The sequence below is a fragment of the Rhipicephalus sanguineus genome, chromosome 2 (genome assembly GCF_013339695.2).
Source record: "Rhipicephalus sanguineus isolate Rsan-2018 chromosome 2, BIME_Rsan_1.4, whole genome shotgun sequence".
NCBI lineage: Eukaryota > Metazoa > Arthropoda > Arachnida > Ixodida > Ixodidae > Rhipicephalus > Rhipicephalus sanguineus.
Genome location: NC_051177.1, coordinates 72651379 through 72677316, shown reverse-complemented (window position 1 = coordinate 72677316; position 25938 = coordinate 72651379). Strand labels below are relative to the sequence as shown.

The following is a 25938-nucleotide window of genomic DNA, read 5'->3' as shown; positions in this document are numbered from 1 at the left end:
GAAACGGAAGTTTCAGTTCGCGGTCGGGAGAACAGCCGCGGCAACTATCCTGAAAAAGTTTCAAGCTTGTAAGTCCGCCTGTTGGTGGCAAAGGTGAAAGCTCAATCGCATTTCAAAGCATTGTTACTTGCGGTGGAATCGAGGTTGCACGCGCGATATCTGCGCTCTACGACGAAGCAACTATTTCCCGAACGGTGACAAACAGCAGTAACGCACTCTTAATGCGGATGCAGGCGCCTGTACGTAGCGGAGCGCACATGTCAAGCGGCCGAAAGGGGGCAAAGGCCACGCAACCGCTCCCCCTCCTCCCACCACGCACCCGTGCCGGGCTGCTGGCTCCCACCGCCATCCCCCTTTTTTTTTTCTCCCCCCGCTCCTTGTTCGTTCATTCCGCATCCCTTCTGTCTTCGTAACGCCGTCGCCGCTCTCTCCCCCGCCGGCGCATCTCCGCTGAGAAGCACGCTCGCTGCCGCGCATCTCTGAGAACGTTCTGGCAGCCGCATTATAACCGGTCTTTCATCTGGGGGGACTGCACAATACGCGGTATACGTATACATGGAGTTCTATGGGAGGGTAAACGGGAGTCAGAAAAAACTGCATTATAGCCGGTACTGCTCTGTAAGCAATTACGTTATAAGTAGGGGTGTGCGAATATTCGAAATTTTGAATATTTTTCGAATAGTGCTTGCTATTCGATTCGATTCGCACTAGAATTTTACTATTCGAACTATTTGAACTTCCCAAAAACAAATACAGTCAATGTCCGATTGAAAGTGACCCCTTCAGATTTTTAATATGCTTCACCTCATTACACTCTCGTATTGCGGCAAAGCTGCCTTTCAAGTTCCATTACGGTCGAACTTTGCCAAGACACAGTCAACGTCCGATTGGAAGTGGTCCCTAGATTTTCAGTGTGCTTCACCTCATCACACCCCGGTATGGCGGAAGCTGCCTTTGAAGCTCCGTTACGGTCGAACTTTGCCAAGACACAGTCAAGGTCCGATTGGAAGTGGTCCCTAGATTTTCAACATGCTTCACCTCATCACACCTCGGCATTGCGGCAAAGCTGACTTTCAAGCTCTGCTACGGTAGCAAATGTATTAACTCAAGAAAACGCTGGTTCCAACATGGAGATGAAAGATGTGGCAGAGGTGGGGGCTCAATGCTGTTTTGGACCTGAAATTTGGGCAGGAAGTTCGAAAAAACAGAAGCCGAAGCTTTTTAGCACCCAAATTTCAGATGTTCTTGTATATCGATGTCTACGAGGCAGATTTGGAACTCCGGACTTGTCCGCCACATCAGTTGGCTTTCCGCAGAAGTTGAAAGAGGAGGAGAGGCCTAGGAAATGGCATCTTTGCCTATCACGTGTAAAGTGTTGTCGGCAACACTTTGGTTGCATCAAATCATGTACATAAATACAATTCGGCCTCTACATTGCCTCATTCTTGGTAAGACAACTATGAAACACGACCCCGCCAGTGCTTCATCAACCTAGCGAAAAGAAACACTTTCATGTTGCTATCATATAAGAATATGCTTAGGAATCCTCTCTAACATTTTCTTCAATTTCGCTTCGAAGTATTGGAAAAATATTCTATAAATATTCGAGAAATATTTGAAAAATATTCTATTCGATTCGCACTCACACTTCAATATTCGAATTCTCTTCGCACCCAAAATTTTGCTATTCGCACAGCTCTAGTTATAAGTGGTCTGAGCTGTACTGCGATCTAACACGCACGTGATGCCATAAGTCTAAAAATTTACTTCTTTATCTTTTGGAAACTATGCATCAGAACCCTGTTAATTCAACCCTCATGAGCTCATCAAACATGATAACTTACTGTAACACATTTGTAAGATACAGTAGAATCTCGATGATACGAATCTTGCGGGGACACGAAAAATATTTGTATTAGCCGAAATTCGTATCACCGAAACACATGTAAAACTAGCTAAATTAACAAAAAGTCAGAGGCAAACTCATTTTTAGGCACGCGTAAAAAACATTTATTTCTTGCGCAGAAAAAGTCTCTAATGTCTTTCTGCTTCTTTTCTTTTTTTCGTCAAGTCACTCAGCAGACTTCTCTCAAGTCCTTAAAAATGCGTGCATGTGTCATCGCTGATTTTATCAGCGGCCATAGCACGCCTCAGGATGTAGAGCGCTTGCAGTGTTTCAGCCGCCGGTGGTGGTCCTTCACCGTCGCCCTCGTCTGTGTCATCATCATCATCACTGGAATCAGCAAGCTCGCATGTGGCCTCCTCGACAATATCCTCCACCATGCGCGCACCACAAGTGGCGAGGTTGTCATCCGCCGTGCAGAAGTCAGCTGTACACCCAGCATCAAGCCGATACCAACCCTCAAATGGCTCTTCCGGCTCTAAGGGCACTTCTTGGGACTCCTGAAGAAGCCGCATTTATCAAAGCAGTTTGCTATGGTAGTCGGTGTCACTGGATGCCAAGCCATAGCGATAAAATGGATGGCGTCCAGGAGGCTTATTCGCAGGTCACCTTCGTATTTTCTGTCAATTTTGGCAAGTAGGCAGCGCACAAGAAGGCCCTTGAAATGATGCTTGATGTTTTTTGTGATCCCAACATCAAGCGGTTGAAGGTGCGTCGTCGCGGGCAGAAAGACTAGTTTGAGGTTTTGGAGCGTCACTTGCCTCGGGTGGGCGGCACACTGGTCAAGAATCAGAACAATCTTTCGATTCTTGCTGGCCATCCTTCTGTCAAGGAGCGACAGAAATTCTTTAAACAGGGCTGCCATCATCCATGCCTTTTTGTTTGCGCGATAGACGCACGGCAAATGGCTCTCGCACCTGAAACACCGAGGCTTTTGAAATTTGCCAACTACTATCAGCTTAAGTTTCCCCGACCAGTCGGTGTTACAGCACAAAAGAACTGTAATTCACTCTTTGCTTTTTTTGCCTCCTTTGCACGCTTTGCCTTTTAAAGGGACACTAAAGGCAAATAACAATTCATGTCAGAGTTAAAGCTCAATGTATCACAACGTCTAAAACGGCAATATTATCAACAGCAGTGCCCTACTTACTGAGAAATTAAGCTAAATGTATCACACGATGAGCGCCACTTGTGGGACATTTTGAAAGTGATCCCGATGACGTTAGAGAGTCCGACTACAATTAATCACTAGTAAACAAACTAGCTGCAATAAAAAAAGAACCTTCCATGCATCAAGAGACTTAATAAAGTACTGCTTGTTCGTTTCTGTTTGAAATAATGGAAAAAAACCTCTTTGGCGTTGCCGTGGGGAACGGTGCACGTGGTTCAATAGTTCCGTTTTCGCCGAACTGTGCTTCTCCCGGCGCCCCGCTTCGCTCATGCGTTCGCGTCTCAGTGGTAGTTTCGGTATCGCGTACTGCTGCATGTGTTTTGCACGCTTTCAGTATGATCATTATCCTCGGATCTCAAAAATCTATGACCCTCGAACAATAAGCACCACTTGAACGATGAAAAATACGACTCTGTGTTGCTGAGTGCTAGGCTTTCCTCCGGTAACATGCAGCGCCCCTTGCAGCAGCGCCCCTGGCGGCATCGGCGCGCAGAGGGACCCTCTCTGGCAAGGGAAACGCGCTGTGCTCAGCACACCTCCCCATTCTAGCTACCCTTGAGGCGAAACTGTGACTTTTTTTTTGTTGATGACGACTATACTCGTCAACGCGGGGGAAAAGGTTAAATGTGAAATTATGTGTGCATTTTAATTCCACTTATGACAACTCAAGACAAAACCTTGAATACACTCAAACCTCATTATAACAAAGTCACATCTGCCATGAAAATAACTTTGTTAATCCGAAAATTTGTTATAAACGTTCATTTGTAACACTGCATCTATGACAAGACTATTATTCATTTACTTCGTTATAGCCAATAATTCGTTATATCCGTGTTCGTTATACTATCGAGGTTTGAGTTTAATCGTTCATTGCAATTTGTTCATTGCATTGAGGTTTAAGCAGCTGTCATGTTTTGAAACATACATATTTTCATGCTTTTGGCTACTGCCTTACTTAGACGTGTGTATAGTACTTACTCATCATGTCAGTGTATTGCCTGAAGTCAATATAATCGCTTTTTTTTTATTAAGGCAGCTTTAAACCAGTCTAGCCAGTTATTTGAACATTTTTGTGGCACCTCTGTCCCGGTACTCTATCAGTAGTCTTGCTTTGCATATTTACTTTTATTCATGCTGGTCTTTTGTGACCATTGTTCTGCTTGTTTTGCTGTTTATAGATTGGCCTGCCTCAGAAGATTCTCATTCCTGAGCGGTACATCGAAGTGGAGTCCGAGAATGTGTCCGCTGTGGAGCAGCTTCGAAGAAGCCTCAAAGCGGCCAACATTCGCAAGATGCTGACGGAAACTGTCGGGTATCTGCCTGCTTTATTTCATTCCCATCCGTCTAGGCTAACACTTTACATTGCACTGTCACTTCATACAGTCAAGCTGTCAAGCTTGAATATCACGAACTTTAATAGGAATGCCATATAGTATTGATGACTTGAAATATCAATACAGTCGCCGACCGTTTATTCGGACTCGGCGGGAACCGCCGAAAAGTCCGAATAATCGGGAGTCCGAAAAAAAGGATTCACCAGAAAAAAGCACTTTTATTGGCCCAGCGGCCGGAAAAAACTTGTCAGTGCGCGTCTGTACACATGTACGCTTACGCGCGACCAAGTCGGCCTGTATTTCAGCCAATGTTTGGCCACCCGTGATGGTCGGCAGTAGCACTGTAACGGCCTATGCTAAATCCGCATTCGATGACTGGTGTGGGAGGTGCGTCATCACGGCAGTCACTGTCCACATGCGCTGGTTCGAGTAGCTGACGGATATCTCATCGCCCAACTCGGCGAAAACTCCCAAGGAACTTCCACCTGATGAATAATCTACGCTTTTTTCGCCATCGTCACGGCCTTGTAGTTGCCGCGTTTCTTTAGTTCCGACGGCGCACATGGAACGGGCAGCGTCGGAGCAATTTCAGCAGATCAGGCCTCGCACGCCAAGCAACAAAGCAGATCAGGCCTAGCCACAGAAACATCTGACAACGCAAACCCTCACACGCCAAAAGGAAACGACATTGGGCTAAGTGATGTTGCAGCGCTTCTGTTGTCGTACTCTCTTTGTCCGAATTAGGATCCGCGTCGTACTCGTACGCGCTGTCATTCTCCTCAAACGCCGCACCGAGCAGATTACAATCTTGGCTTGGCTTGGCCTGCTGTTCGGCCGTGGTAGCCGTTCAATGGATACGTGACTGGCTAAAGCCAAAAAGGCAACCGTTACGTGTAGCCAACAAACATAGCCTTCGAGATCGGTAATTTCTGCGTGGATTTTTGACACTAGCACGATCTCCAGTTACAGCCAATGCAACATTTCAGTGCTGGCAACCTATCAAAATTTTGTAAACATTGCTGACAGCTTGTTATGGCGGTCAACGTCGCACTCGATCAGCCAGCCGGAGTCCGAAAAATCGAACGGCGGACTGTGGGGCGTCCGAATTTTCGGTCGTGAGTTTACATTACTTCAATGGGACGAGTGGCGGTGCCGCGAAGGTGTCCGAATAAACGAGCATGTCCGAATTTTCGGCGTCCGAATAAACGGTCGGCGACTGTATATCGCTCCGAAGCTTATTTGAATGTTGCACACATCCGAGACAGTTCCTTGAGATTGCAAAAAAAAAAAAAAAAAGACAGGAGTACTATATGCCAATTTTCAAGGCCTTGCCAAACGTACATAAGTCAATTTGTTCTTTATTTTACATTCCCGCCTTCTTGTTGGATGCGTGTACCGGGCCAGGAGGCCTTTGACATTTGACAACGTGGTGGGCCTCTTTCCGATAACTAACGACTGCAGGTATAATTTAGAATGACTGCCAGTTGGGTGTGTTGGTATATACGTTCATGATGGTGAAGCGCTAGAAGTGACTAGTAGCGCATTGTCCTGTGTTCTTCAGAAGTCTCCGTTCTTTCTAGCACTTCATCATCATGCAGGTATAATGCTTCGCTGCATGGCGCTTAGTTCTCTACAATATTTGTATGTTTCAGCGCATTGCAAGACTGTGTTGTGGTAAGGCCTGTTAAAGGAAATTCTTCGTGCTTGTATTCTAAAGGCATTTTGTGAATTTTGGCAAAATTTAGAAAGTATAACTCAACCTTCTTTTTCTCTTCTGGTAATTAAGATAGTGCAACTGCAAAATTTTTGCTATATGTAGTTTTAAAAGAATACTTCATGCAACAGAATTGGCGCGAGTGTTTTCAGCAATTCCTTGCAGTTACTAAACCAATGCGGCAGTTTGGGCACGTTGGTAATCCATTTTGAAGAGAACTGAAGGTGCGTGGAAAACATGGATGAAAAAAAGGCACACAAGCGCCTCAGTGTGTGTACATATGTGTGCGCCTTTTTTCGTCATGTTTTCCGTGCACTTTTCGTTCTTCTCAAAGCAGTTACTAAGACTCTGGTTGTTGGGGTGCCAGCGATCGGCCCGACAGCATGTATGTGCGTTACTGTGTGAGTGCATGGCCGTTGCTCTGTGGTGCTTGTCGCCGCTGCCCGGGCAGGTACGAGGACCTGGGCGCCCGGGGCTCCGTGGAAGCGTTGCGGTCCAAGGTGGGCGAGGAGAAGCGGCGCCGGGCACACCTGCTGGCCCTCAGCCACACCATTGCCAAGGAGGTCATGGAGCGAAGCAAGATGGTGGCAGGTGAGCCCTGATGTCACTGGCTGAGTGTGCAAAATAGCATTATCTCTTGAAAACTACAGTCAACTGCCGATTTTTCGGACCCCCTGGGGACCGCGAAATCGTCCGAAAAATCGGGCAGTCCGAAAAAACAAATTCATGCTTTTTTATTCTGCTCAAGTGGTCAAATCGCCACAGCCGCGTCTGAAATAGCTTTAGTGCCTCCCAGTACAATTATCAGGCATTCTGGTGCGCGCCCGAGCTCTCCCAAATACATTTGGTACCTGCTGCGAACCACGCTCAACTACGTACGTGCCAACCGCCACTTTTGCATCTCGTGATGAGCGCCGCTGATAACAGCAAAGCGCGGAATAGATTACGGCTATCTCGCATGAAGCGTTTGTAAACGATGACGCGAAACACAAAGACTGTGGCGGAAGCGCGGACGACTCGTCCGGCTTTTCCCGATGCGTGTGCGCATGTAAAAATGCGCACACACATCGCCGAATCGCCGCCGATACGCAGCATTTGCTGCCGTGTCAAGCCGATCGTTTCTAGTTGTGTGCAGCACATCGCCAACTAAGCTGACGCCGTCACTTTACTGTTCCTGTATCGTACGCACGCATTTATCATGAAAGGGTTCGTGATGCGCACTTAGTTCCTGACCGCACACGGGCGCGGCAATGGCGAGCTGGTTTCGTCCGCGAAGGCAACGCGTCTATGCGGCGCGCTTAGCGGTCTCGCACAAAGAGGCAGCAGGAATGGCGGCGCGGCGCGTTTGGGTTCTCGCCTATTAAATGCGTGCAGTACGCATGCAACTGCGCTAAGCCACGTGCGCTACCGAGCAGTTAACTGAAGATGCTTATCGTAAGGGTTGTCAGCGATTAAGCTGTACTGGCGCGTTTGCCAGCTGCCGCCATCATGGCGCCGCGATAGCGACCCCTTTGAATTTCTGGTCTGCTTCACCCTATAACGCTTCGGCATTGCGGCAAAGCTGACTTTCGGACTCTGCTACTGTCTCAAACAGATCGACTCGCGAAAACGCTGGTTCGAACTTAAGAGATGATAGACGCGGCAGAGGTGGAGGCTTCAAATAATGACTTTAGGACCTGCAATTTGGGCAGAAAGTCCGAAAAATCGGATGGGAATAGCTTCAGCGTCCGAAATTTTGGACGTTCTAATACATTGAAGTCTATGAGGCTGGTGACGGTGCCGCGAAAGCGTCCGAATTTTCGAGCATGTCCGGAAAATCGGGCGTCCGAAAAATCGGCAGTTGACTGTACATCTTCCTCAGCCTCTTCCGCCCGCTTTCTGTGACTGATAATTTCTGACCAAGCTCAACTGCCATATACAGTAGCGCTTAATATGAGTTGCAGCACCCATGGCTGAAGGGGCCCCTAGCCTACACTGTAACACCGGCAAATGTGAAATTTGTTTTGGAAATACCAGTAGTCGAAACGGTGCTTAAATCACTGATTGTTTTCTATGTTGGCACCACTTTGACCACAGGCAGCATGTTGCAACTCATATCGTGCACGACTGTACATTCACATAAATCCAGCACTGACTAATTGTCGCTAATTCTGGTCTGTAAAGTGGCTAATGCTGGCTAATGTTGGTACCATAGTGCTCCTGCACTGTGGTGCACTTTGTCGATGTTGTGCGTACTGTCATTCACTTCAGACTATGCAATACCAACTAGCCCAGTGTCGTTCCCTTTTGATGACTTCATTCAGTGACATTCGTTGCTTGATGTTCTGCTAATATTTTGAGTGAGCTTTTTTTAACAACACTTCATTAGTACAAGCCTACCCAGTATAACTTGTTCTGTTGTCACGTTGCAATGAGACTGAAGAGGGTGCTGGCTCTTGCAGCTGACTCTTGTCAATGGTGCAAATGTAAATCTCTATTTGTAAAGCACAGACAATTTTTCAACCACTTTTCCAGGAAAGAAAGGCATGTGACAGAATTGGGTAAATGCAGCAGCTTGTTCCTAATGCAGTGTCTTAGTGCATAATGAAATAATTTTGGTGTCCAGCAAAAAACGGTGATCCCATTGCATAACTTCTCTCTGGCTGAGCTGTTTTGGGTCAAGAGAGTGAAATAAACACAAATCATGCATTGATATGACAAGTTAGAAAGCACTTTCACCACAAAGGATCGTAACTGATCCTTATTCCCACTTTTGTTTATAGGTGGTTTCATATTTTTAAAAATAATTTTTAAGCCGACTGTTGCTTACTGCTTTTGCCATGTGTCTTTTAAAATTCCTCACTTGCTTACGTCATGGGGCCTGGGATTGTAATTTCAATGAAGTAACTTATAACTTGTCACGTAGTCAAACTAAATTCTTGGATTCACCAGGGTATCCTGATGGCAAGATCTACATGTGCATATTACTTACGCTGTTTATGGATGCTTCTTGAGTTTGAGTAGAGGTTCTGTTTAGTAACACACATGCGAGTGGCAAGAAGTATTTTTTAAGAAAGGCAAGTAAAAATAAATATGAAAAAAAAGAGCAAGGCCTTTTCAATCTTTTGGTTCTTTGCCAGCGAGTTCAAAGTGCACTTACTGGCAAAATAGCTCGGTTATGAAGAAACGCTTCATAATCCTTGATGTCACACTGGCAGATCTTAGCATGAAGTTTTAAAAGCTATTTTAATTCATTTGTGATTCTGATTTTGAACCCGTCGCTGCAAAATTAACGAGCATATTGTTTATGTAAAATACATTATGAACTTAGTGTTCCTTTAAAGTCAAAAAGAGAATTACAAATGTAGGCACAACTCCTTCTTTTTGGAGACCTGAAAGATAGCCCTGTTGTGTTTTACTTTGTACAAAACTGGTGAATGAGTTGCAGAAGTTTGAAACAGCATGATTTTTTTTTTTGGCTTGTGCATGCTTGTGATGTGCGTATGCAATGCCGTTAACTCACGTCAGTTCATGCTGCCAAGGATACCTACAAGAAATTTACACCTAAGTTCCACTCAGTCTTCCAATAAATATGCAACACATTTTAACCATGATTATTTTTATTATTGCGCATTGTCCTGAACCAGTATTTTAGTGTGTGCCCCTGTATGTGCGGTAAATATTGTAAGTCTCAGAATGATATAAATGTGGCTGCGTCCACGTCGTTAAGCCATAGTTGTGCTCGTCTATTATGCAAGGTTGCTCAGACACCAGGCATGAGTGTGCTTAGGCCACTGATGCCTGCTCAATGTAGGACTTACAAATCGTGGCACGAAGGTTACCTGCAGGGAAAAAAAATATATATATGATTGCAATGGTACTGTGTTCAACTCAAGAGCTTATTATTAAAATCTCATGAATGATTGTAGTGTACACACAGTTCAACTATAGCTGAACAGGCATTTACTCTGTTTAGCTGCGCATTTTATTTTTGTGTCGTGTGTATCTTGTGCTGCAGTTCAAAATTGTGCTAAGCAAATTCTCAAATCTGTTCTGAGCTTCCTCTCAACGACAGCTTTTGGCCGCACTTCCCTCTATTAGAAGGTGAAAGAATTTTAGTTAGGCAAAGTTGTTAGTTGAAATAAGTGGCTTGGAAGTGAATTACAGTAGACCCTTGTTAAATGGAACCTGAAGGGACCAGGAAAATTTGTTCTGTTTAACAGGAGTTCCATTTACTGAGAGATCAACAGAGGTGCAGAATTGAAGTATGAAACCAATTCTATTAGAGGCAGTTGTTCCTTTGAAGCAGCAGTTCCATTTAAGAGATTTCTATTTATCGAGAGTCTACTGCAATATGTTCTGGACCAGAAAAAAATTTCATGGTTGCTTGAACTTGCAGGAACTTTGGATTATCCGAGTTTGAATTGCTGTGAGTTGGCTGTAGCATTTATGAGGGCTTGTATGCACGTCAAGCGTATGTCATAGCTTTAAGTGTTGCACTGGTTTGCATAAAAAGCATGAACTTCTCTTGTGGCTTTTTACCAGTCCCAACTCTGGAAATGATGCAAGGAGCTGGTTTATTTTTCGGAATGAACCTTGTTTTCATGAAGCAACAAATGTTTCCTTGCCAAATGAGCACTAGTTTATGCCTGCAAACTTTTCCCAGAGGTCGTGAGGTCATTGTGTCACAGATTTGGGTTTATTTTAATGAGGTTCAACTCAATCTACATAGTGCAGTCCAGGAAAGCCCCATTACAAGTTGCAGTTGAAATTCTGCGATGTACAGTGCACATGGAAGGAAACGCGACATCAAAAACTTTAGGACAGCTAGTATGCTATGTAGTAATTGCTCAAGACAATGACCTGTTTTTACATGTCTTGCCATCAAAGATGATGTTGGCACTGATGCAAGTGTAGATAGAGCCAATATTAAACCAATGTGACACAAACTAAAGATGGGAAGGCAAAAGAGTGTGCATTACTTAGCCCTAAATTGATACATCCAGGCTAATGGTTATATTGCTTCTTTTGTTCGAAGCAAAGCCGAAGCTACTGGTAATTAGTAAAGAATAATTTCGAAGCGACTTATGTAGTAGTAGGTTGCAAGTTTCAAGCAGTAGAATATGCTATGTTTTAAAACTTGTGATACTTAGCCCATATAAGCCGATATAACATGTTTTTAAACTCTTTAAAAAGATCAATTGTGGGGCAGGTAATCTGTCTACGTAACCTAAAATGTGGCATTACGACAGTGTGGATTTCTTTTTGATAAGGTGGTTTCACGGCATATTGGATGCATGCTGCAGTGAATTACCTTTTCAGGTGGGTTACATACGGTAAAATACGTCTGCTATTAATTCGTTTCGATTACTTCAAAGCTATGCAAATTTTTCAGTTCATGTTGAAGCCAATTCAAATACTACTGTAATATTCATTCGAGCATTTGAAGCACTCGAATATTCGCGCACGTCTAGACACATTTCATTCTGTGAGCACAGTATGCACATATGGATGAACAAAGCACGCCTATGCATGGAACTTATTTTTCAGTTCTCAACTAAATAGTTCCTTTTGTTTTTGTTTTTATATTATTCATTGTGTTTCAGTTTGTTTTGGCAAGACACAGGCAGCAACCTGCATGCCTGTCCTGCATTTTCTATTTGCTTTTTCAGCGCACGTGACCTACCAGGAAAACACATAGAAATGTGTTTCTTTGTGACTCCCTTTGCCTTGCCTTCCTGCATAAACACAGCACACGCACATATGCAGTCGCGGGAGTCGCACTCGATTTCCACGCCCGTCCACACGCCATCTCCGCATCTCTCATCGTATCAGCTTGCATTTAGCCAATGTGAGGGAGGGGGTTACGGCATTTCAGTATTGGGGGGCTTTTTTTTTGTCCATTATTGCTTCGGTTTGTTTTGTTCGCCCAATGTTATTTTGTGCTTGCCTGTTCCTCATTTACGTTGCATTCTGCGTGCAACAGATTCCCACCTCGAGAATGTATTAGCAAAAGGAGCATTCATCGCACACATGTGTTGCTACTGCACTACTTTTTCATTTGTGCATCATCCTGCCATAAATGTTTTCTTGCATTGCGTCCCTCCTATGACGTCGATCCACCTTGAAATGATACTGTCTGTAGTAGTGTGGTTACATTCCTTCCGGTATCACTCTCCTGCTGTCTCTGTTTTGTTTCGTTTGTTATTTTTCTCTGCAGCCTAAATGCCAGCCCGTCTTGTTCCTTTCTCGTGTCACATATCCGCATTGTGTGGTTTGGTTGCCTATTGCGGGTGCCTTTGTCAATGCATTTAGAGGGATCACAGCCTTACCCGATGAGCATTTTACATTCTTGGCACACAACCCCATTATTTTATTTTACTCGTTTAATGGCTGATGCAAGTTGATTATCACAGCCTTATGTTATCGTTATTATTTCTTTCTTTTATAGCGAATTTTAAATCCATGTCACCATTCAGGTCTAAGTGCACCTACAGGTGTGCACTCGATACGAGGTGAAACGCAGTTTAACTTTCAGTACTTTCTTTAATGCTCAAGAACTCGAAGGTCAGACCAGAGGTGACAGAATAAAGCCAATTTGCTCACTGCTCAGTGTACTTAAAATGCAGTTTCTTCCGTGTTGTTCTGTACGTTTCTTTTCATTTCTTTTTTTCGTGTTTTTGTTTATTGTGTTGCAGCAGCAACTTGTCATCTGTTATGCTTTCTTTTTTTGTTAATCATTACAGTTGTGCATTTCACATGGAGTCATATTTTTTTTTCATGGCTGGTCGCTGCCTTAGTACTTAACAGGCATTTTTAGCTACTTACTTTCCTGTACCCACAGCATTATACGGCATTTTAAAGCTAACGCTTTCTGCATGGAATATATTATGTACGCTGACGCTTTCATTATTGTATTCTGAATGGCCTGTGCCATTTGATGTGCAATTGCAGAGTAGAGGGTCGTAATTTCTTTTCCCTAGCGTACTGTGGGGCCTGTGCAAAGTTGCTATACGTACCAATACACTGCTCAGACAACAGCGTCACTTTTTATATAGATACATATGTCCACGTACTTCATGCATGTTTTTGCAAACGAGAACGGGTGAAAATCAGAGTGTGCTACTTAATAATTAAGTCCTTTGTTTTAATCGCATGTTTACACTTTTATGTTTGTAGTGTTTTTTTATGTTTGTACCAAGAGCAGCTAGGCCTTGTGCTTTTTTTTTTATTGTTGTTTTTGCATGTGTTCATGACTGCAGCAGTTCGTCAACAAATTTGGTGCATCTTTAAAATGTTTTGTTCCTATTTAGGTAAGCTTCTGTCCTACAGTAATAATAATCACCATTTAAACTTAAGAACAATTCTTTTTGTTTACCTTAGGCAGATTAACCATACTTCCGTAATAATGTGTGCCCCATGAGCTTTATAAGTAACATGTTGTATTCAATAAGACAATGACATTTTTTTTCTATATCAAATTAACACTATGTTAAATATAAGCTTAAAAGCTATTCATCAGCTATGAAGATTTCTGTTGTACCCCCTGTACACCCAGAAAGCAGCAAAAAGCAGCAAGATTAACGTATAGAACGAAAAGTCAAGTAATTGACGCAAGTGTATACAAACAAGTTGGCCGTTGCACTAATATTAAAATCGAGACATTCAAGAATTAAATCAGAATTAGTAATAATGTAGAGTTAAGTTACTGATTCATGAAACATAACATGGCTACTGTGATACAGAACATAAGTGCTTGTACATTGGCATAGGAGTACATTTTCTTATGGTGATAAACTTGGGCAATATGTATAAACAGTTCCAAGCAACAAAGATACATAATCTGAAACTGCAGTGCATAGCAACAGCTCAAGAGTAATACGTACAGTATGCACACCAATGCATTCATTTATATGAAAATGCATGTCAGCATTTTCAAATGTGGACCTTTTGGATTTGGTGGTTCTGTTTTAAAGAGGTGTGTAGGGTACGTTTTGGGTGCACTTTCAGGTACAGGCCGTTTCACACTTGGGGGAAAACTCCCATCGTATTGCAATGCACTCTGAGTTACCCTTAAATGTGAAACAGCCTGTACATGAAACTATTCCGAACGTCCCTTGCCCCCTTCTTTTGTTTTTATGGTGTCTTATAGCCTGTGGGTGGATTTGCAACATTTCAAACCCTATAATTCTATTTTTCTGTCTACCTTTGGGACTATGTATTACTAATGCAAGGAATATTTAATGTCTAGAAAATATGCATACGGTGGAAAATTCTTTCCTGCCGTTTCATCGCGGAATTCTTTGAGGCTCTTTCAGTAATGACTGAAACATGAAACTTTTTCTGGAGCTTGGGATTCCCAAATGTTATTTAGACTTTTTTATTTTTAATCTGACAGCCATTATTTGGTTGTAGACAGTTAATGTCAGGTTGTCTGTGTTGCTGTTGTGAGCAGCGATATTCTACAGGGGCAACTATTATTATTGTAGGACAGGATGCTTCCCAGAAGGTGCAAGTCATTTTTGAATGAGCAGCAGCTTTTTGACTGTTTTGACAGTAAGTATGGCAGGGAGAGCTAGGCAGCAGAACGTTTAATGCACCTAGGAGGAAGAAAAGGGATTAAAATGTTAATTGTTCTACTGATGATCCTCTTCACAGTATCATAAAACAGTATACAATATTATTCAGAAACTATGCTCAATGTATAAGGTGCTTTCATAGTTGTCCTTGGTGAATCAGGAGAATAAGCAACATGCTTGTGATGTACTGTGTACTTCTTAAAAGATGGCCTCACAGTGTTGCTATAGGACGCACTGCACCATGAACTCATGCAAGCGTGTCCCGCTAAAGTTTTGTTTTCCTGTAGCAGCACCTTCGCAAACCTTAGCTGTGTCTTCTGAGTTCTTGTTTTGTTGTCACTAAGTGTTTGCATTTGTTTTGTGCCTTCATTTCGCTTGTTTTAACGAGCTGTATATTATTATTTTTTTTGCTCAGGCTTGGTTGTGCTGGTTTACAATGGCATTTTGTAAGAATAGGGCAGTGACATACCAAGCAATCGTTTCACTTTTAATGTTATCATCGGTATAAGTGAAAAGGGACGGCATGGTACTTCTTGCGTTTGCTAATCGTTATTCATAATTTCTTGAATGCGACTTTTTAAATTGCATGCTTGCTGTCTTAGGTGAAGTACATTTTCAAAATCACCCTCACAAGTGCATTAGCATTGTAAGTATTGGGGTATTTATATCATTATTGTGAAATTTTAACCATGAGACCTGCCAGTAAGTATACAGTTATAGATTGCTGCCTAGATTTGTTACTGTAGTAATGCAAAATTATTGTGCCTCTCTTAGATTTACCAAATCCATCCAAACACACAGAACGTATCAGAATATATATGTGTATATATTTTCACTATGGTTACCTGTGATATCAGCATTGATTAGATGCTCATGTCAGTATGCATGTTCATTTTGACACGCAGCTAATGAAATTTGAGCTTTCAATTGCATATTAAGTTGCAGCACTTGTACTGGGTCCTTGTTACTTGGTTAACCCTTTGTTGGACACAACGAGGGAACAAAAGTTATCATGTTTAAAACATTTTTAGTGAGCTATTTATCACTTCTTGATCCCAAGAAAACAAATCTGAAAGTCGAGAAGTGTTTTATTGCAAAGAAAAAAGTGGGACCTATATGTCCCACTGTCCACTTAGGTCACTTCGATAAAGTGGGACTCATATGTCCCGCTGTCCACTTGAGGCAGTTCACACTTTCTTGTGAAATGGTGCGAAGCAAGTTGCACACAGCGGAACATTGCACACTTTGCACATATACCTCGTGCGGACTTCTCTTTTGCTGGTTGAGCGGCACCGCCGTCGCGTGCCTGTGAAGCTTGGGTGGTGAGTGTTTCCGGAGAACCGACTCTCATCCGGAACACCAGTCATCGCGCGACCGTTGCTCTTGCCTCGCTTATTCTTGAAGGCAGTGATGGTCCTCCGAGGCTTGCGGAAGCTCCTTTGTGCGATGAGTTGTCTGCCAAGCTTGAGGCGGAAGTGAAGGTATCCAACATTCTCGATGGAGTTGGCTTGTATAAATGCGTTGACAATCGCCGCATCAAGAATGAAGTAGAAAATTCTACTCCACCATCGCTTAGACCGCCGGTCTGCAGGGTAGGCATTCCTCTTTTGATCGAACTTGTCGACGCCACCCATCCATGCATTATAATCTTTGACCACCTGAGGGCACTCCACTGATATTTTTTTGCCATTCGGCAGCGTCCTTTGAACATCGACGCGACATTCTGGTTCGTGGTAATTGGACATCAGGTGGACATTCTTTGTGTCCCTCCACTGGTAGGCAATGACGTCCCGCTTTCTTCGCCACAAGTATGAACCCCTGTCCATCTTGTTGTCAGTTTTCACCTCAGGCGGAAGGTCTTTCTTGTTTGTACGGAAAGTTCCGCAGGCAAAAATGCCTATGTCCCGCAATTCTTGCAAAAGTTTTGTTGATGAAAAAAAATTATCGAAAAACAACTGAGAACCAGTGGGCACGACACCATCTGCTAGTGAGAGAACAATATGCTCACCTAATGTGCGGTCAAGTGGTTTTTGAGCGTTTTTCCCCTCGTAGAGTTGAAACTGGAGCAGGTAGCCCGTTTCGGAGTCTGCGAGGGACCATACCTTGTAGCCCCTCTTTATCTTGGGCTTCATAGGCATGTATTGCTTCAAGCTTGAGCGTCCTTTGAACAAAATCATGCTTTCATCAACTGCAACATGTGTCGATGGGCTGTACTCCGTCTGAAACTTTTTGTTCATCATGTTGATCAAAGGACGCACTTTATATGCGCGATCAAAATCTTTGTCACCATAGCCTGGCATTTTGTCGTTGTCGTTCAGATGAAGACAATTGCATATCATCTGAAACCGCTTGTATGTCATCACTTTGGCAATTTCATTCACGTAGAAAAAGCTATCGGAAGACCAGTACATTTGAAGTTGATGCATGCGGTTGACGCTCATAAGGATCAGCATCCCAATGTAAGCTTCAAGCTCATCGCGTGTCAGCGGCACCCATCCCTTTCGCTGTGTCTGTTCAGCATAGAGATTTGTCTGTTCTAGAATATGGTCCAACACCTCATTATCGAAATACAAGGAGAACGCGTCAAGGGCAGTGATTGTCGGACTGAGTCTTTGGGAGATCGTGAAGCTGTGATTCGTAGGCGTAGGCATACAAACAGTCGACGTATCCCACTGAGGTCCTTCTGAATCATTTTCAGTGTCGGCTTTCGAAACAGCACTTTTCCTTTTTTTCTTTCTTTTGCCTGCATATGGTGGACGCCGTCTTTTCTTCAGCATGCTCGACGAAGCGGGGGGAGCGTTTTCAACATCACTCTCGTTCTCGCTGGACTCATCGGGTGGTAGATCCCAAACTTCATCTTCACTGCTTTCGAACTCTTCATCATCACTGTTGTTAGAGTTCTCTGGCAAGCTCCAGAATAATTCAAGTGCTTCTTCAGCAGTGAGACGTTTCTTGTTATCTTAATAAAAAAAGAAAAGAAGCAATCAGTATGGACCGAGCTGCCCCCACGCTATTGCTGCGCAACGCTAAGCCTAACGTGGAACAGGTGATTCCCACTACTATTCGTAAAACAGGTTCCGTTTATCTATGCACTGCTAAACATCACAAAATATACCTGCTAGTTGTTTGTAAGTGGTTACTGAAGTGCAAGAAAGACAAGATTTACTCACCAGACATTTTTTTCTTGCTTGAAAGAACCTCACAAAAACACCGAAAAACTGCAACGCGCAAGTGAAAAAACAAAAACTGCTTCTTGCCTTGTTGCGTGCTTCCACCTAGTGGAAACGCCACGAAATTGCATACAGAATGTTCTAGCATACTCAATAGATGGCGCTAGTGGCTTGTATGTGATTGCATGAGCTCTCTCAAAGAGCTAGGGCGCCGAGAGCGTGGAATAATAAGTGGGACGTATATGTCCCGCTGTCCAACAAAGGGTTAAACGTCTTTTTTTTTTAATGTGGAGGTATCTTGTGCAAAATAACCAGGTCATGCAGGTCAAGAAACGGGCACAACAAAGCACTGACCAGGGTGTAGTACCAAGTCTAAGAGAACAGATTTCTAAATTTTAATCCTAACAGTAGCAGTAGATGAGACAGAAAAAAAGAAACTGGAAGAGTGTATCCCCCCCTCCCACCACCCTATCACAAGCACACGATCACGCACATCTTTCTTACGTATCTAGCACGTACTTGAAGCAAAGCCTGGAATTTAAAGCACCTTTTACATCCCCCATTACTGCAACATGCCACATTCTAAACTGGCCTACTTTTGATATTCTAGCTGTTCTACACAGGTTTAATAAACTAAAGCGGTTTTCACGCACTCGCATAATGGCTGAAAATATTTTGAAGCTCTAAATGTCTTACACAAAGAGCTGCTGTTGTGCTCTTAAAATTAATTTTGTTAAATGCAGCGATAGTGTCATTAGCTTCATCGTCAAAGACAGTGGTGCATGCAGGCATAAAATGTCTTCCTTTACGCATGGAAACAGCGTTACCCATGACTGTTGCCAGTATTCTTGTGATATGTTTGCTTGTGTATGTCTCTGCCCTCAACCTTCACGTCACTGCACCTTTTATATCTTTTAAGCGCCGAAGACCCGGTCACAATTTTGGATGTGTGGCTACTAACAAAGAGGTTACCTGTTTGTCTTTGCACTTTGTTTTACTTTCGAAATTGCGATGAGGACTTGTCATGACACATTTTGAAAAATGCCATCGAGTCTCTTGCCAAAGGAGGTTATGACATCCTAACATGCAACCTCGAGTTGTTATGGTTTTTAATCAACAACTAAAGCTAATGTTTCTGCAATATCTTGTGTGGCACAAGTAGGTGCTATGCCTCGCATAGTTTTCTCCTAAGATGCATTTAAATAAAAAGATGGCAGCTTTGGTTACTTGTGAGTGCAAAGGTATCTATTATTGGTTTCAGTGTAGTTCCACAGTGTGGTAACTATTGAGATGTAAGCCATAAAGGGACTTTCTAAAAAAAATTGATGGAAGTAATTGTTCGATGTTTTTAATAATTTGAGTGTAACAAAGTGCAGCTCCTGTAGCCAGAGTGAGAGTTTTCTGTTGGCTGTGACTGTGTGAGTGACTAATGTGATTAATAAAAATCCATCCATTTTTACATGTCTGTGTGAACATAATTATATTCAGCATTTGTGGGACTGATTTCCAGGGTTAGTTATCCTGTAATAAAGTCAACTAAAGCTTTATTACAGAATAGCTGGATTTACACCTTGGCTGGATCTAAGATTGAAGCATTGCTCCAATCCGTTTGCAGATAGTAAAAAGCTTTCAATCGTTCATTGAAATCTGGGGATAAAAGAGAAGCATGTAAAGCATGACTTAGTGTTCGCAAGGTCCATTGAACAGAGAAACCTTATCCATGATGCTGCAAGCATGCACACAATAATGCTGAAGTCCTAAAAATCTGTGTTCATCAATTGGACAGGATAGGTATTAACTGTAATCTCATGGTAAGTATTAGGGCCAGTTGTACTTTCGCTCCATAATTCAAGTGCTACACAACAGCTTGGCCTAGAAAAAAAAATAAAGAAAGAAGGCTACTTTACAGCGATAGCTCTTGAAGACTTAAACAGGCTTGTAAAGCCAAATTGCCATGGTGTAAAACTGTGCATGGACAATCACGCCTTTTTTTATGTATCATTTCATGTAATGTTTGGGTCTTGCCAGCTGCAACAGCTTTGCCTTGAAGAAGAGAAGATTCATACCACTTCTTACAACATATTGACCATGGTGAAAGACCTTTTATCATTAACAGCCACTCATATTTTTGTTGTATTACATTTTCATTTTATGTAATATTTCGGTCTTGCCAGTTACGATTTGATTATTTCATACATAAGGCCACAATTTCGCTTTCATAATGGCACTGGGAAATCGAAGCATCGTTCGATGACATCGTTGGCAAATAAAAACAAGTGGCGCCATCTTGTAGTGGACGACCTAGCAGATAGTACCGCAGTGAAAAGTTATGGATATCCTGCACATTTCATAAGTCGGTATCTTCACGATAAGTTTGGCGAGGAGTGAGCAAGAGTGACAGCTGAGGTATAACATGGTTTATGGAAGTACTAATGAAGCTCTTGCACAAAGATGTTGTGACAGGTTATCATTAGGTTATTGTTCACCTCCATCCGGGAACTTTCCAGAGATAATTGTCATAGATGTCATAGATCCCGTACAAAAATGTATGTAGTCTATAGAATGTCTAAAAATTGGTTTAGACTGTCTATAGACTGTCTAAATTTATTTTTGGAAGGGATGACACCACAAGTACGTAAACGGCGGATGGGCATATTTAATGCAACTTCTCACTCATCCAGACGTTTTCCTGTGGCCTCCGAAATGCCATCTAACCATCTTGTGTATGGGCAGCGCCTTGTTTTGTCTTCCACATTGGGTAACATTGATCTTGAAGCTCACATGACATGGCCATTAAAGTTTTAGTTTCGGGACATTAGCTTTGAAAGAAAATTCAGGATTTCTCTGATGACCTATACATGTATGTGTTTGGTGGTCCATAGGATTCTCAAAATTTTCGCCAGTAGCTAAGCTCGAAAAAATGTGGACTTTAACAGTGGAACTGTTCATGCTCAGCTTACCCTCGTATAGCGTTCATGATGACATCATGAACGCTCGTATAGCGTTCATGATGTCATCATCATCAACCGGCGCGCGATGTCTTCGTCCTCTTCTTCACCATCTGCTTCCCTGAACACGTGCGCCTGGCGCGCGCTCTCCCGCTGCGCCGATTTGTCCGGTGTAGGATGCAATAACTCGGATGGCGCAACAGGCGTCGCGCATATCGCACAATAAGGTACGAAGCGTGTCGTTTGCGAGATATATATAATTTATGAATGAAACTCGACCTCAAGCACTGTGTTGGTCGTAGAGTGTGAGAAAGAGAAAAAGGTCATTCTGGTCACAACTTCTCCTGGTGATCGCTTCCGCGATGCGATTGACAAAAAGCGAATCAGCGCGAAAATATGTAGCTAGTTTTTTTTTTTTTCTGTGCGTCGTCTGCAACGCGCTCAAGAAACAGGAAATTCAGTGAGTGACACGTATGTAACGACATAGGATAATGTGGTGCAAAGTACGCAGAAAGATCGAAACGATGCAGCGGAGAGAAATAAAACGATCGGTATGGAGGAGGCGCTCTAGGAGAATCTACAAGCCAGTTTTCCGTTCCACTTTCGAAAATGAAGGCTTGTGCCGACAGTTTATGCGTCCCGCCTACATACGTCAGAGTCAGTCACTCTTGCGATTTATGAATGGCGATGTAGGAGCACGTCGCGCACAACCCTATCGGAAATTCTCATATAACACCGGTCTCCTATCCAATAATCTCGTATGAACACATATGAATCATGTGTGCCCTCGTATGATCATACTAGATGACACGTGTCAAATGAGAAATGAAAATTAGAACCTCGCATTGATGCTGACACGGAGCGATGCCTTGTGTGGGAGGGTATCTGCGTAGGCGAGGGAACGTAATTGCATGTCTGTTGTTCGGAACCGCGAATTGGACTGCGATTAGAAGCAGCTATGCATTGTACTTGCATGGAGGAACAAATAGTTCTGTTGAAACCGTTGAAAATGGTAGCCAACTTAAGGGAATAGTCGAAGGCTTCGAGAAAGCGATTGTTTTTGCGCAATATGATTGATTCATCTGAAGGTGTACATTTCTTTCAAATTGGACGTTGCGATGGCGTTTGTTTGCTTGCGCTATTCCCGTAGAGAAATGAGCCTTTCGACCCGCGCATCGTGTTATAAGAGAGCTCTAACATTTGAAGATTGGCAATGAATACGACCCCTAACTTCCGTTGCGTGTACCCGTGGCGTTTTAATATTGCGTTTGTATCGTCGGTGTATGCTCAGGCTCCGGCCACCGGTATCGGACAATGAAAACTTACAAAAGAGTGAAAGAAGCCTATTCGCTTTTAACATTGGAGCCGTTAAGCTTTTCTTCAGGCCGTGCGAAGTCACCAGAAAACTATCATCATCAAGATCGTACTTCATCCTCTGCTCGATCCCCGAACACGTGCGCCCGTCTGCTATCTTCCTCTTCGTTCTCTTCTTCATCGTCTGCTTCGCTCCCAAAACACCTGCGCAGATTAGTCCGGCGTGGGATGCAATAACTATGATGCGCGAGAGAACGAGTAAGAGAGGGAGGAAGACAGACGTGGAAAGAAAGGAATAGACAGAGAAGTAAAGAGATATACATAAAGAGACAGAAAGGGAAAAAAGGAAAAGAAACACGAAAAAAGAGAAAAAAAAACAGAGATCAAGAGAGAAATAGATGGAGAGGCAGAAAGAAGTAGAGATAGAGAAAGAAAAAATGAAGAGAACGGGAACGTGAAGGAAGATCACGTAACACGAGTCACGTGACATGTTCCCGCCTAAAATCTCGTACCACTAGTCAAGTGACATGTTCCCGTCAAACCCATGTCGTTTAAAGGGACACTAAAAGAAACAATGAATCAGTTTAGATTGATAAATTGTAATCTGAGAACTCTAATGTCGTTAATCTAGCCATCATAGGTTTATTAATATAGGCGAAAATGAAGTTCAAATTTTCATTTTTAAATTTCGCGCCGAAATCCGCGCGTGACGTCACATATTTCAAAGTGTACTTATCGAATTTTGGCGCCATTGGCCGAACGAAATTTCCTCAAACTTGGTATGTTAAGTCTATGGCCCCCTCAGAGGACAATGTACTTCAATTTTTACCGATTAGGAACTACGTAGGCCCTAGTAGGCGCCGTCAAAATATCTAATGTCACGGCGATTGATGCGGAAACCTCAAGGTGGCGTCGCCACCCACATTTTCTTTTTTGCGCGTTTTCTCGCTTACTTAGCGTCTTCTCGCAGCAAGTGTGGTGTTTTTGGTATCGTGAAAAAGCAATTTACTAATACGAGAAAAATCGTTTTGCTCTTTAGTGTCCCTTTAAGCGGAGCAGGGACACGGGCTTGGGAGGGCAGCTTCTTCCTCGGGAGTCCGAGCACCAGCTCCGCGGTTGGTTCCAGCCTTGCACCAGTAGTGCAAGCTGCGCCAATTATTTTTTTAATACATTTTCGCAAGGTCTATCACCTGCACCCAAACAGTCATCGTAATAATCATCAGCCTGTCTTGTGTCCACTGCAGCTCGAAGGTCTCTCCCAATGATCTGAAGGCGAACCCGTCGAGCGATCTGATTCTATTTCATGCCTCCGGATTTCTTAATTTCGTCGCTCCACCTAACCCTTGGCCGTCCCCGTCGGCGCTTCCCATCTCGTGGTATCCATTCCAGTGTTCGGTTTGTTGTCTGTCCGTCTGGCCAGCACAGTAGTACTTTAAAGGCTCACACCTTTCGGCCTATTGCCGATCATGTGGGTGCAAACCGTTTTAAATGCGGAGCATTTCTTAGTCGCACCTACGGCGTCGGCCGCCGTCCACACCCCCAATGCGCATGCTCGGCTCGTCTCGTGCCGGCAGCAGGCCTCTCCCTTTCTCCCTCCCTCCTCTCCGTCCCTTCCTCCTCTCGATCGAAGCGGCGGAGCGCTCGTTCGGAACTCAGTCAAGGGCGTCTTTACTTGGCTTTCGCTTGACTTGACGCTTTGCTTGACTCGAGTAGATGCGATGGAAGCAACAGTACTTTCAATCAGCATCCCACCACTCGTTGAAGGAAACGTTACCCCACCCTCACCGTCGTCGGCGTCAACAACAGCAAGCAACGCAGAAGACAAGGCTGCGAAGACACGAGCATACGACGCTGAACGCCAGCGTTTCAAGCGAGCTGCGGACCCGGAACTTCGTACGAGAAGCTGCTGCGAGACGGCAACGACGGGCTGCGGATCCTTCACTCGGGGAACGAGAAGCAGCTGCGAAACGGCAACGACGGGCTGTGGATCTTGAACGTCGTGCTCGAGATGCAGCAACCGTTCGTGAACGTCGAGCAGCGGATCCATCACTCGGGCAGCGCGACGCTTCTGCGAAACCCAATTACGCAACATTCACTCGATACCCCCACGACGCATTTATTTTCACTAACACTGTTATTATGCTTAAATAAAAAGAAAAAAGGGTGCGCGAACTCGCTGAAGCGTTCTTTATGAGAATTGAGGGTAATGATTGTATATCTGAACCGTCTGTTTGTCTACTAGATTGCGAAGTACGCAAGCTCAACCATTTCTTTGGCGTCACCTAAATTTTCTGCGCACGCATGTGCTGGTTTTCGTCGTGTTCTCTCTTTTTTTTTTAATTGCGATAGCAATTATATGGACAGTCTCGGCTGATTTTTGCCGTCGCCGCCGTCATGCTGCGTATATGTATAAGTATGTATATATACATCGATATCCCAAAGAAAAATAAATCAGAAAAATGCTTTCGAAGCGCGGAATCGAACCAGCGACCTCTGAATTCGCAGCGCGGTGCGCTAAGCACTACTCCATAAAGCGTACATCCCTCAGGTAGCTAACGGCGAGCGTTATATACACACCCTTTACCGTTTGCAGTCCTCCGAGACGGAGGCGCTTATAAGCGTTTTTTTCATTACCAGCGAGATGGCGCTAGGAGCGCGACGGGCGCACTTAAAGGCGTCGGCCAGCTCTCTCGCTTCTTCTTATATTTGCGCAAGAAGAACCTTGCCCTTCCGCTGTCTGCTCGCGCGGGCGCTCGAACAAGCTACCGCAGTGTTCATTATTCTCAGCAGATGGAGCTACGTGGTAGCTCTCACCGCGCGTCGCGTACGTGTAGCTAAAAGCGTTTCAGATGTCGTGCACGTAACGTAGGTGTACTTTTTTTTCATTAAACTTCAGTTGTTAGACAGCGCTCGTACTGTGTCCTATTCCTGTGTTCCATATTGTTTGCGCTGACTTCTTTTACAATGTGTATCAATTCCAATTCGCCCACCTCTCTCCCTTACTGTCCTTCTCGTAGCATTACCTGCCTAGGTTCATTTTTTCCCTTTTAATATCTAATAGGATATCGCTACCCCTGTTATCCGATCCACTCCGCTGTCGCATCTCTTAGGGTTAGGCCTATCATTTTTTGTTCCACTGCACGCTGTGTAGTCCTTAGCTTCTTTTCGAGTCTCTTCGTTATTCTCCAGGTCTCTGCTCCATATGTTATAACCGGCAAAATGCAACGGCTTTATATTTTCCGCTTTAGCGACAGCGGTAAGTTATACCGGTCATGAGCTGAGAACGCCTACCGTATGCGCACGAACCCATACTTAATCTTCGGTGTATTTCCTTTAAGATGAGTACGCTCCACTGTTAGTATTTGGCCTAGATAGACATACTGTTCTACTGACTCATGGGTCCGGTTGTCGATTACAAATTGTCGCTCTTTCGCGGACCACCTACCGTTATCTTTGTCTTCTGCATATTTATCCTCAACCCTACTTTGATGCTTTCTCGGTTTAATTCTTCAGTCGTTCTCTTTTAACACGAAAGTGTTTTATGCAGGGGTCCACCACGGCTCCACTGACCTATTTCCGTCACGAATATGACGTTGTAAAATATAAAGACTAACAGTGGGCAAAGAAAAAAAAGCAGAAGAAAAAGTTCCGTCACCGGGAATCGAACTTACGACCCCTCGCTCCGCAGCGCGAAACGATTCGGCCACAAACGGCACGTTCTTCTCAATGCTAACGGCGAACTATTTATATACACCATTTGCCGGTGGCGGTACTCGGAGATCGGTGTTACAGCGTGTTTTCGTTATCGCTAGCGAGATGGTGC

General features: G+C 43.8%; 2 protein-coding genes across 2 annotated transcripts in view; one reads left to right on the top strand and one right to left on the bottom strand.

Annotated features, from left to right (window-relative positions):
- The window catches only part of LOC119383174 (uncharacterized), a 71827-nt gene extending 56065 nt beyond the window's left edge, over positions 1 to 15762 (top strand). The window contains exons 21-23 of the mRNA XM_037651204.2: positions 4256 to 4389; positions 6577 to 6716; positions 11777 to 15762. Of these exons, the coding sequence (XP_037507132.1) occupies positions 4256 to 4389; positions 6577 to 6716; positions 11777 to 11805 (303 nt within the window). The 3' untranslated portion in view covers positions 11806 to 15762. The remainder of the gene's footprint in view (positions 1 to 4255; positions 4390 to 6576; positions 6717 to 11776) is intronic.
- LOC119383175 (piggyBac transposable element-derived protein 4-like) lies at positions 15754 to 18110 on the bottom strand. Its single transcript, XM_037651205.2, has 2 exons — positions 17854 to 18110; positions 15754 to 17642 (listed from the first exon to the last, which is right to left on the bottom strand). The coding sequence occupies exons 1-2, from the start codon at positions 17999 to 18001 to the stop codon at positions 15871 to 15873; spliced, it is 1920 nt and encodes a 639-aa protein (XP_037507133.1). The 5' UTR covers positions 18002 to 18110; the 3' UTR covers positions 15754 to 15870.
- Positions 18111 to 25938: the final 7828 nt, after the last annotated feature.

Excerpts from the sequence above, each read along its gene's own strand:
- LOC119383175 (XM_037651205.2), bottom strand. The coding sequence starts at position 18,001 with ATGCTAGAACATTCTGTATGCAATTTCGTGGCGTTTCCACTAGGTGGA. Across the intron at positions 17,643-17,853 it reads AAGCAAGAAAAAAATGTCTG|ATAACAAGAAACGTCTCACT; the intron begins GTGAGTAAATCT and ends TTTTTTATTAAG.